The sequence below is a fragment of the Globicephala melas genome, chromosome 4 (assembly GCF_963455315.2).
Source record: "Globicephala melas chromosome 4, mGloMel1.2, whole genome shotgun sequence".
NCBI lineage: Eukaryota > Metazoa > Chordata > Mammalia > Artiodactyla > Delphinidae > Globicephala > Globicephala melas.
The window spans coordinates 104,600,048-104,612,412 of record NC_083317.1 but is presented as its reverse complement, the minus strand read 5'-3'; the positions used below and the strand labels follow the sequence as shown (position 1 = coordinate 104,612,412).

The 12,365-nt window shown below is 40.0% G+C and overlaps 2 protein-coding genes across 2 annotated transcripts in view; both read left to right on the top strand.

The window, feature by feature from the left end:
* SCHIP1 (schwannomin interacting protein 1) overlaps positions 1-12,365 on the top strand; it is a 575,771-nt gene that overhangs the window by 412,214 nt on the left and 151,192 nt on the right. The gene's annotated exons all lie outside the window — the stretch shown is intronic.
* Positions 11,831-12,040, top strand: LOC115844869 (cytochrome c-like). The gene has a single exon (XM_030842361.1). The coding sequence runs from the start codon at positions 11,831-11,833 to the stop codon at positions 12,038-12,040; it is 210 nt and encodes a 69-aa protein (XP_030698221.1).

The following is a 12,365-nucleotide window of genomic DNA, read 5'->3' as shown; positions in this document are numbered from 1 at the left end:
TGTATGATAGCAGGTATCAATTTGCTGTAGTATTTATTCCATTCCATTCCATTGGATTTATTATTATTATTTATTTATTATGATGAGTTAAGTAACAGTATCACTTTAAAAAGCCGATACTGACAACAGACCATAAATTATATCCTTTGCCACTGTTCAAGATTTTGATGAAATGTTTTAACATTACAACATAAAACTGAAGGAGGGTGCATAGTTTTTCAAAATTCCATTAGGAGATAGTGAACAAAAGCATTGCAGCCCAGTGTCCTATCCTATCTTTAAGGAAACACCCACCCAGTTTGATTTCTTTCTTAAAAAACTAAGAAAGAAAAATACACTGTAATGGAACTGCTTCTGTTGCACTGGACTTGCAGACGCCATGAGCTGCAAACCACAGTAGTTTATGACACCAACTTCCCAGGAAGTCCAGAGATAGAGAGTGCCGGGTACAGAAACATATTTCTTGGCAGAGTTCACATGTCAAGGTAACAACCAGACCCACAGTCAGCCACGCCCTGCTTAGCTTTGCGGTCAAGGTCAAGCTACCTTAGGATTTAAGTCTTCGGCCCAGGAGTCGGTGAATTCTTACTGCCTTGTTCATCAGCTGGTCATATTCATCCACTCTCCCAGCTAAATAAACATCCTGCCACTTTACAGAAGAATCTAAAGCAGCCTGTCTTTTTGACTGTGGAAGTCGGCAGTTTTAGACAGGGTTCTAGCTCTCCTTCCTAAAAAGGCCCATTGACCTTTATTGCAAGTGAAATAGCTTATGGAAACAGTAAATGGCTAACCTCACTATACCATAAAATAGAGCTCCCTATAGACTCTTCTCTCTCAGCTCTGGCGAGAAGCCTGTAATAGAACTCATAAAAGCCTCCGTGCCATTCCCCAGGTGCAACCCTTACAGAAGTACAAATAGGAAGTTTCCAAAATTGCTTGAAGAGAAGATAGTCTAAGAATAATGCCAACTATTTAGCAGATGTTTCTTGACCGGCATTTTGAGATCACTTTCTTTTTTGCATTTGCTCTTTAACTAGTGTAAGTGACAACTGACAACATACTGGAAACATAGGAGAGGAAGCTTACATTAAAAGGCAATTGAGAATGCCATCTGATTTGGAGATTAAAAAGATAAATTCTACTTTCGGAACCAATGAAGTTAAAAGTCATAAAATAGAAACTTTTGTCAGGTTTCAAAAAATAAATAAATACCTGATTCTAAAATATTGATTGAGGGCTTCCCTGGTGGCGCAGTGGTTGAGAGTCCGCCTGCCGATGCAGGGGACACGGGTTCGTGCCCCGGTCCGGGAGGATCCCACATGCCGCGGAGCGGCTGGGCCCGTAAGCCATGGCCGCTGAGCCTGCGCGTCCGGAGCCTGTGCTCCGCAACGGGAGAGGCCACAACAGTGAGAGGCCCGCGTACCACCAAAAAAAAAAAAAAAAAAAGTCAAGAATTCAGAAAGTCCTTTTCTGACCAACAGACAGTCATCCCCTTCACATATCTTATTTTATTTTCACTATGGAGTTTATCACTACCTGACATTTTCTCCTTTATTTCTTTATTGGTCTCTCTCCCCATGAGAATGTAAGCTCCATGATTATTGAGACTTTGCCCATTTTGTCCACAGCTATAACCCCAGGGTTCTGAACACAGTCCAGCATGTCGTAGACTTTCAGCACATTTTGTCAAAGAATGAGTAAATTCCCAAGCCTGAGAAGGAGCATGGACTCATAAGGGGCAGAAATTGAAAACCCAAATACAAATAATATTCATTTATGTATTCATTAAAAAAGAGAACAAACAAAGCAATAAGACACAAAGAATTGAAGGATCTTATGGAAAGAATCAAGTTGCCTAGAGGAACTAATGATATTGGGCTTCAATTCCCTGGGCTAGTGTGGGGCTGGGGGACAGGGCAAAGTGTGAAGTATACACAGAGAATATTGGTTCCATGCCTATAACTTTATATGAAAAGAAGGATTGCTAGCAAAGACTTTATGATAGTCAACCAATTATTAAGCCTTTGTTCAGTATATTTCCTGTACCCTATATCATGTGTTAGTCAGTCCTTCCTAAATATGGGTGTCCAGATGATTCCTGGTTCTGCCCTCTCAGCTTAGGTCACACCCATAGCATCACCAAATAAAAAACCTAGTCTTTAAAAGGAAGGCAATCTGTAATCTAAGAGTAATTTAAAGAGGCCTCCACCTGGTATGAGCTCCCAAGAGCACACTTTAAATATGTAATCTACATGATTTCAGGTTATGCTGTGATTGTCTTGCTAGGGCCTTAGGGACAGACCATATGCCTGTGGATGGGTGCATGAACACTTCCTAGAAGGGAATGAATCTTTCTTTTCACTGTCGTTCTAGAAGTTATCAATACTGCACAGAGAATAAGGGCTCTGGAAGTGGGCCTTACACTTGGGTCAGAGATTATCTTTCTCCTCTTTTATGGGGGTGGGTGGGTAGTCATATTGTCCAAACTCCAGGAAGTAGAGGTTCTCTTGGCATCTGGAGGCAGGTACCCAGCCCCAAAGGGGACCCTAAGGCCAGTCCGGGATGTGCTGTTCTATTTCTCTTCCATTCACTTCCAACTTTCAGTAATGTCTTCTTGTATTTTACCCTGGTGTTAAGTGTCTTGGAGATAGAGGGGGGAATCTGTCCCACATTGGTTGGAGTGACAGAAGGGAGAAGAGCTCCCCTTCCCTGTTACCCGCAGTGAGGCTGTCATGGGGTGAGCTGAGATGGTCACCAGCAGAGGACAGCTGAGTTCAGAAGCATCTTGTGAAGGTCACTTGTAGTAGTGACAGCTGGGTCGAGAGAACAAAAGGAGGCTCTGCCTACCTTGCTTATGCTTGAGATGGCTTCTGAAAGCATCTGGAAACCTGGAGGAATAGCTGAGGGACAATTAGAGGAAGAATTATCCCTGGCAGTCAGTTTAGTCACTAAAATTAATAAACTTTTTCCAGATAAATTCTTAGTAAAATTGAAATTTCATACATAACTTTTTTTTAACATCTTTATTGGAGTATAATTGCTTTACAATGGTGTGTTAGTTTCTGCTTTATAACAAAGTGTATCAGCGAGATGTATACATATATCCCCATATCCCCTCCCTCTTGCATCTCCCTCCCACCCTCCCTATCCCATCCCTCTAGGTGGTCACAAAGCACCGAGCTATGCGGCTGCTTCCCACTAGCTATCGGTTTTACGTTTGGTAGTGTATATATGTCCATGGCACTCTCTCACTTTGTCCCAGCTTACCCTTCCCCCTCCCCACGTCCTCAGGTCCATTCTATAGTAGGTCTTCGTCTTTACTCCCGTCCTGCCCCTAGGTTCTTCATGACCTTTTTTTTTTTTTTTTTAGATTCCATATATATGTGTTAGCATACGGTATTTGTTTTTCTCTTTCTGACTTACTTCACTCTGTATGACAGACTCTAGTAAGGAATTATCCATTCTAATTTTTTTCCAAGGCAGCATCTTGCTCAATAGTGAAATACAAGGTTTCCCTTTAAAGTGAAGAAAAGACAACATCGGTAACGTGTTTCACATATAATATTGTTCAAGTACTACCCAATTGGATAAGAGGAAAAAAATATATAAATAATTGAAAAGGATGAGCCCCAATGATAACTATTTATAGGTGATATAATCACATAGCTAAAAGCGAGCCACATGGAAAACTACTGGAAATGATAAGATAATCCAGGAAAACTGGTTATAAAATGCAATAATCTATAACCAGTAACTTTTCTACATAAAAACAAGTTAGAAAATGTAATGAAAAAAATTCCCATTTACAAGAGTGCTCAGAATAGTAAAATACTTCACAAGAAAAATAACAATAAACGTACAGGATGTTTATGACTTGGAGGAATCTTGAAAGAATAAAATGGCATTTTCAATGTTTAGATTAAAAGTTAAATATTATAATGATGTCAACTTTCTTTAAATTAAATTATTCATTGAATGTAACAGCAACAAAAATGCCAAGAAGTTTTTTTTGGTTATTGCTTGAAATCACATGTCTCAAATAAAGATATTCATTACACAGTTATTATAGTTGCAATAGCCTGGAAACAATATGAATGTACATCAATAAGAGACTGGTTAAATTATAGTTTATTCCCACAGGATATCATTATGATATCCTGCTATTTTAAAAAAATAAGGGAGGGAATTCCCTGGCAGTCCAGTTGTTAGGCCTCTCTGCTCTCACTGCCGAGTGCACAGGTTCAATCCCTGTTCAGGGAACTAAGATCCTGCAAGCTGCATGGTGTGGCCAAAAAAAATAAAAAATAAAATGAAATGACATAAAATAAAACAAAATAGTAAAGTAAAATAAAATAAAATAGAATAAAGGGAGATCTGCAGGCCTGGATGTGGAATAATCTCTAAGTGTATTGTTAACTGAAAAGCTCAAGTTGAAGAAATACATACACACACACAAATGGCACACTATATCTATACATGTGTGTACATGTATAAAGATATACACACATAGATATACATACACATATATACATAGATCTATTATGATGTCATGTGTAAACACACACATACACGTGCTTCGAAGAGCACACAAGAAGCTTTGCCACTGGAGATAAGGAATGGGGGATACCTTTTTGCCATATATCCTTTTTATGCCGTTTGGTGTTTTTACTATATATATATCTTAACTTTTCAAGAGAAAAAAAGTTTTTAAGCAATAAAATGAATAAAAGCATAGACCTAAAAAAGATACTTGTTCAGGTTAATGGTATCAAAATGTAAATGGGCATTCCCATCTACCCGCTGTCCACTTCTACTCATATCCTAGAGAAATTCCTGCCCATGTGCACAAGTAGACACGTACGAGGAGAGAGGGGCATGGCATGGAGGGGGCAACTAAAACGTTATCTATCTCTATAGTATCTACCGCTTAGAATGTGAATACATATTCATAATAAAACGTTGGAAACAAATATCCATCAGCGGGAGATATTTAATAAATTTTGGTACAGCTAAGGACTGTACAGATGTTAAAAGGAATGCAGTAAGTCCATACATAACATAGAAAGTTGTTCATGTTACTAAGTGGAAAATCAAATTGTAGCACTATGTATGTAGTAGTAGTAATTTTTTTGTGTAAGCATAAGAAGTGTAGGGAAGGAAATATATCAAACCATAAATAGTAGATGCCTGAGTAAAACAGTATTTTATCCACTTTCTCCGAGCCAAGCCTGCTCCTCCTTATTTCCTTCCAAGCTGCTTCCTGAGAGAGTAAGAGGTTTCTGGTCTGGGCTGTGAATCCTGGTGAGCTGGGTCGCTGATGTAGTCCTGGCTCCAATCTGGCCTTCAGCAACTCTTTAGTGGGGTGCAGAGCTCTCTTACAGCCACCAGCAGCGTTATACTCTTGTTCCTAATCTGCAGCTCCTTGTGTGTATTGGCTCCTCGGGGATTTTGCATGAGGGGGGAATGATGGGGTTGACGTGTTCCTGTGGCTCCACCATAACCCCTAAGACATACCTCCAGGCGTCTCTAGAGGGAACTTTCCCTTTTCACTTTTTACAATCGGCGTCCATGGATTTTCGGAAAGACAGTTTATAAAACTGTAAAACAAATGTAAATTGCAAAAAAAACTTTGACATTCCTAAGAATAAGCTTAACCTTAAGCTTGAACATAAAAATAACACACGTAAAATGATATATCTTTACTGATGCTTCTCACCATCATGAGCAAAGGATTTGTGACCACAAGAGGATTAATAACCACTCTACTCAACCTGTTTATTTTGTTTGTTTGGTTTTTGTTATACTCTTTTTCCTTTCCAAAATGGGTAATATACTATTACTTGATTTGTATTTAGTTAAAAAGAATATTAAATAAGTTTGATCAATCTACATCTTTACTAGATAAATTTTAGTTTACATTATTAACATTTTATTAGGAAAAAAATCTGTTACTTTCCTTTAAGCATTTTATTAAGTCTTGATGTATTTACACATTCATTTGGAATCACATGGTCTCCTCTCCCTTTCTTTTCCCTTCTCCCATGACAGAAATTCTCTGAAATAATTTTGGAAAAGAAAATTTGATTACTGAGTCAAAAGCTACAAAAATATTAATGCCTCCTGATGCAAGTTTTCAGTTTGCTTTTTCAGCTTAACTTCTTTGATTTTGCAATACCTTATAAGGTATAAATGTATTCATTTAATACAAGCCTCAACAGCTTTAAGCAATACATGTAATTTTTTAACTGCTAGTTAATGTACACCAAAGTTTCCCTCTTTATTCCTAAAATAGGCCCATCTTCTGAGACATATCTGTTTGTTTACTGATAAACATCATCAGAGACTCTCTCGCTGAAAGTCTTCCCACATAAGGAAACATGTTTGTGAGACATCTTTCCTGACCATCAGTATCACATAATGCTTTATCCTTACGAGATCCACAAATCATAAGATATTCAGTGAAAATGGACATTGTAGGATATCACTTTGACGTACAGTCAGTTCAAGGGCGACTGAATGGTAGCGCAGGTGTGTGGCGTGTGACTCATGCAGGCCCCACCCCCAGGTGCAGTGAGTCACTCAGCCGGCAGAGAGCTCCCCTGGGATAATGGCACCATCAAGAGAACCTCTTGACACTCACTAATCTAGGCTGATAGCGTCATTTAGACAAGCTAAGAGCCAAAAGAATGCCAAGGTCAGTGTTTTTGTAGCAAGAATTAATTTTTAGTAATTTAAAAATGAAAATGGTAAATAACATTTAAGACAGTCTTAGAGAAATCATGTCGTAGTCCAACACTATGAACTATACAGCTATTTTCAGTTTTGCATATGGCCTTCCATTTCTTATAGATAGTTAGCTAGTTACAATCATGGGTATTTTATCTTCTGTTTCTCTCAGTCAGCTTTATATCACAAGCATGGTTCCATGTTTGTATAGAGCTTTCATAATTATTATTTTTAATGGCTGCATGAAGGCCATTTGATTAATTTTATTACTCTGTCTATTCCAGTGCCCGTTATAATGCTCCTGATGAGAACATAGGATGGTGCTAGTCTAAGTGCTAGTGCCAAAACACCCCGGTTCAAATGTAAGTTTAGCAACCTCTGTGCCTTAGTTTTCTGGTCTTTAAAATGAGGTTGATGACAATTCCAACCACACCGGTTTGTCATGATTAAATGAATTCATTTGCATAAAGTGCTTAGAATGGTGCCTGGTACGTGGCGAGCAGTCAATAAATGTGAACTATTATTATTGATGTATAAATGACTTTCGAGCCTTCAAGTCATCTCTTGCCTTTGCTATTACAGACAGCAGTGCAATGAACATCTCTACTTATCAGATGTTTCGCTTCTGTATAATTATTTCCTCAGATTAAATTTCTAGGAATCAGATTGCTGGGTCAAAGAATTTATCACAGTGATTACTTTTAAAGAAATTCCTTGAACTTTTGCCCTTGAAGAAAATGTGATGGCATGGAAAACAAATACTAGTTGATATAAAAGAGATGATCAGGAAGGGAAATCATGGCTTTATTTATAACAGTAATTTAGTAAAACCCCATTTTATTCATAAAACTGGGTAGGTAGACCTTATACAAAGAGCCTGGGTTCCATTCAACTGATTTAATCCAATAAGTATTTCCCAGTCTGCTCTATGCTTGTTCCATGCTAGGCATTAAGCAGAGTATGGAAGGCTATGAAGTGGCCTTTGTCCTTAAAGAGTCAAAATCTATGTAAGAAGGTAAGATATGAAGGTAGTATGAGACTATAGAATCAGGGGCCAAATTACTTTTTTTTTCATCCAAAATCTGTGGTACAGACACCAAATATTAGGCATAGTCAGCTGGCAATAAAGAGATAATATTCAGTTTCTGGTGAAGAAAAAAGTGCGTGTGGGAGAGAGGGGCAATGATACAGATGAACTTGTATACAAAACAGAAATAGACCCACAGACATAGAAAACAAACTTACGGTTACCAAAGGGGAAGGGGTGGGGTATGATAAATTAGGAAGATGGGATTAACATATACTCACTACTATATATAAAACAGATAACCAACAAGGACCTGCTATATAGCACAGGGGACTCTACTCAATATTTTGTAATAACCTATAAGGGAAAAGAATCTGAAAAAGAATATATATATATATCTATATATCTGAATCTCTGTGTTGTACACCGAAAACTAACACAACATTGTAAATAAGCTGTACTTCAATAAAAAATTAGTTCATTGATTAAATATACAAAGGGAAAAAAAAAGAAAGAGAAAAGTGTGTGACCATCCAAGTGATAACTAAATTGAGCTCCACTTTTTTTCTCAGAATCTAACATTTTATAATTGCTTTCAATACATTCTCAGAATCTAACATTTTATAATTGCTTTCAATACACCTCAAACCAACAGGCCAGACCTGCATTTGAAATCATGCACAGAAACTGTTTGCTCTTGCTAAAACACATTCTTATCCCTGCCAGTTAAGAGAAAAGCACTCCTCAGACTCAACTGTGGGCTTTAGCCAAGGGGTCCAAAAGGGGTGCTCAGGAGTGGAGATGGCTTTGGTGGAGAACTGGGGGTGTGTGTGTCTGTTTAGGAAGGGCCTCTGCTAGCTGAAATAACAAAATCATCTCTATCTTGCCTGTTTTTAGGGAGCAATGCTAACGTGTCTGGAACAACCAAAATCTCCCACCACCACTCCGCTGTCCTCTCTCTTTTGTCTCAATGTCCAAGGAAGGGGGTCCAACTGCCTCTCCTCTTTGAGATGAGCAAGCTCACTGATTTCCAGGAAGTCAAACCTGAAATAGAAGCAGAGCCTTTTCTTATCATTGAGGAAGACTTCCCAATCATTGTAAACCCTTTCCGTAGGGGGCAAGCCCCGTATAAAGGGTTTTCCGGTCTTTGAAAATGGCCTGCCAAACACCATTGTTGTGCCTTATCCAGCAGTTATCAAACTGCCTACTATGTACAGATCCTCTCAAACTGACAGGTACCAGATGCCCCCAGAAGGCTTAAGCCTCTGCAATGTCCAGAGAAGGAGATGCTTTGCCCAAACAGGTCCCCAAGCAGACAAGTGAAACTGTCTTCCTTATATGGTGAAAAGTGCCCTGTCGCTTTAAGGCCAAGAGACTTGGCTGCAGAGGGTCCCTGGGAAGTTTGCGGGCAGCCCCATCCTGTATCTGAGCCTCGCAGCTGTGCAGGTGAGTTCCCAAACCTTCTTTCCCCAATTTGCCCTCTGCAGTCTCTCTCCTGGCGTGGCTGGTTGGAAATGCTGTTACAGAGGGCTAGAGAAATTCAGGGTCAGTAGAGATGGTGTTGTTTGGAGAAGTTTGAGTTGAAGGGAAAGAACAAGGTTACTAGGGAAATGTGCAGCGATGCAGCCAGTGAGGATGCTTCTAACTTCCAGTGGGGCGGAAGCATCCAGGTTACAAGAGGCCCTGAGGCTTTTCAGGACAGGGCAGGGGAAACAAGTTCAGCAGCGGAAGAGGGACAGATGCTAGGTAAGACCCCACAGGGCTAAGTTTGGAATTCTGAGCTATAGAACCTGGTCAGCTGCAAGTTTAAACCAGACATAGGTGGGAGGAAATAATGCTTCTGCAAATGCTGAAGGCTTTGCAGAGCTACAGGGCTGACTGCAGAAGAGAAAGTGAACGCGTATGTTTGCAGCATCTACTGGAATGGAAGGCTGCAGCCTTAACCCTTCGTTCAACCTGGCTGATTAGCAAGTAGGGTTTGACAGCACAGAGCACAGGGTGAGGGTGGGGATGCCTGCGTGGAGTATTGTGGTAGAAGACTAAAATAAATGGATAAGACTATGATCGTGGAACCGCATCTCTGGTATCCCCACAGTACCACCTGCAGAGAAAAGAGATTTTTCTAAGCTCAGAAATTCTGTGTCATCCACAAGCAAAGAACTGGAAGAAGTCTCATTTAAGCTGATTACTGCTCTGTCATTTACTAATTCAGTTTCCTGACTTCTTTTAGCCTGTGGCCTGGAGCCTCCTAAAATATTAATTTGGAATTAACGAATAGAACTTTTTAAAGGCTAAAGATGAGCTAGCAAAGCCCTTTAACTGAGCCCACGCATCAGCTACAACCAAAATAGAAGTCCACCCAAGAATTTAAAGAGAGAGATGCCACATTGTAGGACTGGGCTTGTTTTCCCTCCTGGTTGAGTCTGGGGCCATTCATCATTCAGAGGCCAGTGGTTTCTCTACAGTTGTTGTGTGGGGAGTGAACACGGAGGCTGGATTAAAATTCCTTACATACCCCATGCCTTTCAAAAATATTCATTCATCTGGGTAGTCACTGAAGAATTCGTTTTATTATTAACTAACAAGTGCTCTATCTACTTGTTTTCTAAAGACAGAATGTTCATGAAAAAAGATTTGTTTTATCAACAGGGATTTGTTAGCGCAAGGGTTCCCCTTTTCTCACTTCTGATGGCTGGGCCAAGTGGGGATTATGGCTTGCTGAATAGGAAGATCTGTCCTTGACTCTAAAAACAGCAAAGGGCTCTACTTGGGCCTTACCCATTCAGAAACGCTGATGTCCTGAGCAGAAAGTTAACTTTTGAGTTCATAATTTGGAAGGGAACAGGGTGCGTGGGTATAATGTTGCTTCCTTTGTTTCAAGTTAAATCCAGAAAGCGGTGTCAAATATACTGCTTTCAAATATGAACGCTGCCAAGAAAAATAAAATCCAATCCCCAAAGCCGGAAAATCTCTAAAAGTAACAGACTGTGACCTTTCATAAGCTAAATCAAAGTGTTTAAAAGGAAAAAAGATGTGGCTTCCTGAACATTTCACATGGTGACCCTCAATCACATACTGACTGCACAGCATCTCTTAAGCTATTTATTTTATCTGTGCCTCGGATTCCTCACCAGTAAACCGTGCATTGTTGGGAGGGACTTTCCAACGAAGTGGAAAGATCCATTGGAGCTGGAATTGAGCAAATCTGGGTTAAATTTCCAGTCCCTTCATTTATTCCATAACCTTAGACAAGTTACACAGCCAGTCTGAACCTCGGTTTCCTTATTTGTAAAGAGAGTAAATAATTAACAATGTCATTAGAATTAGAGGAACCTACCAGTACACAGGCTCAGGCCTGCGGGTCCTTGGACTTGGAGAGCAGGATGTCCTGCTCCCAAGCAGGAACCTTTGTATCTTGCATGAAAAATGGACGGTCTAAAAATGGGTGATTTTGGGATTTCCCTGGTGGCGTAGTGGTTAAGAATCTGCCTACAAATGCAGGGGACACGGGTTCAAGCCCTGGCCCGGGAAGATCCCACATGCCGCGTAGCAACGAAGCCCGTGGGCCACAACTACTGAGCCTGTGCTCTGGAGCCTGCTAGCCACAACTGCTGAAGCCCGCATGCCACAACTACTGAAGCCCGCATGCCTAGATCCCGTGCCCCGCAACAAAAGGAGCCACGGCAATGAGAAGCCTGCACACCACAACAAAGAGTAGCCCCTGCTCGCCACAACTAGAGAAAGCCCGCACACAGCAACGAAGACCCAACGCAGCCAAAAATAAATGAATACAATAAATAAATAAATAATTTTTTAAAAAAATAAATAAATAAAAAATAAAAATGGGTGATATTGAGAAGGGCAAGAAGATTTTAGTTCAGAAGCGGACCTAGTGCCATACCATGGAAAAGTAGAGAAAGCCTGCACACAGCAACGAAGACCCAACGCAGCCAAAAATAAATGAATACAATAAATAAATATTTTTTTTAAAAAAAAATAAATAAATAAAAAATAAAAATGGGTGATGTTGAGAAGGGCAAGAAGATTTTAGTTCAGAAGCGGACCTAGTGCCATACCATGGAAAAGAGAGGCAAGCACAAGACTGGGCCAAATCTCCATGGTCTGTTTGGGCAAAAGACAGGTCAGGCCCCCGGATTTTCTTACACAGATGCCAGCAAGAACAAAGGCATCTCTTGGGGAGAGGAGACACTGATGGGGTATATGGAGAATCCCAAGAAGTACATCCCTGGAACAAAAATGATTTTCACAGGCATTAGAAGGGGCTGACTTGATAGCTTATCTCAAAAAAGCTTCTAATGAGTAATAGTTGGCCATTGTCTTATTACAAAACAGAAGTGTCTCATGGCTTTTGTTTTATGTGTACCGTATTTAAATCAGCCTCATACACCAGAATTCCAATCATGAATGGCTGGTAGGATATTTCTTTTGGACGGCCCTGATTTATATAGATTGACTCCTAGTTAAATTAATATGATCAGCTTTTTGAATTTTGACACTAATTCCAGCTCAGGAAGTACTATCCCTGTTTTCCCCTTCTAAAGATATGATTGGACTTGTTCAACTCTTCATAGAGATGGTGAACGGCATCTCA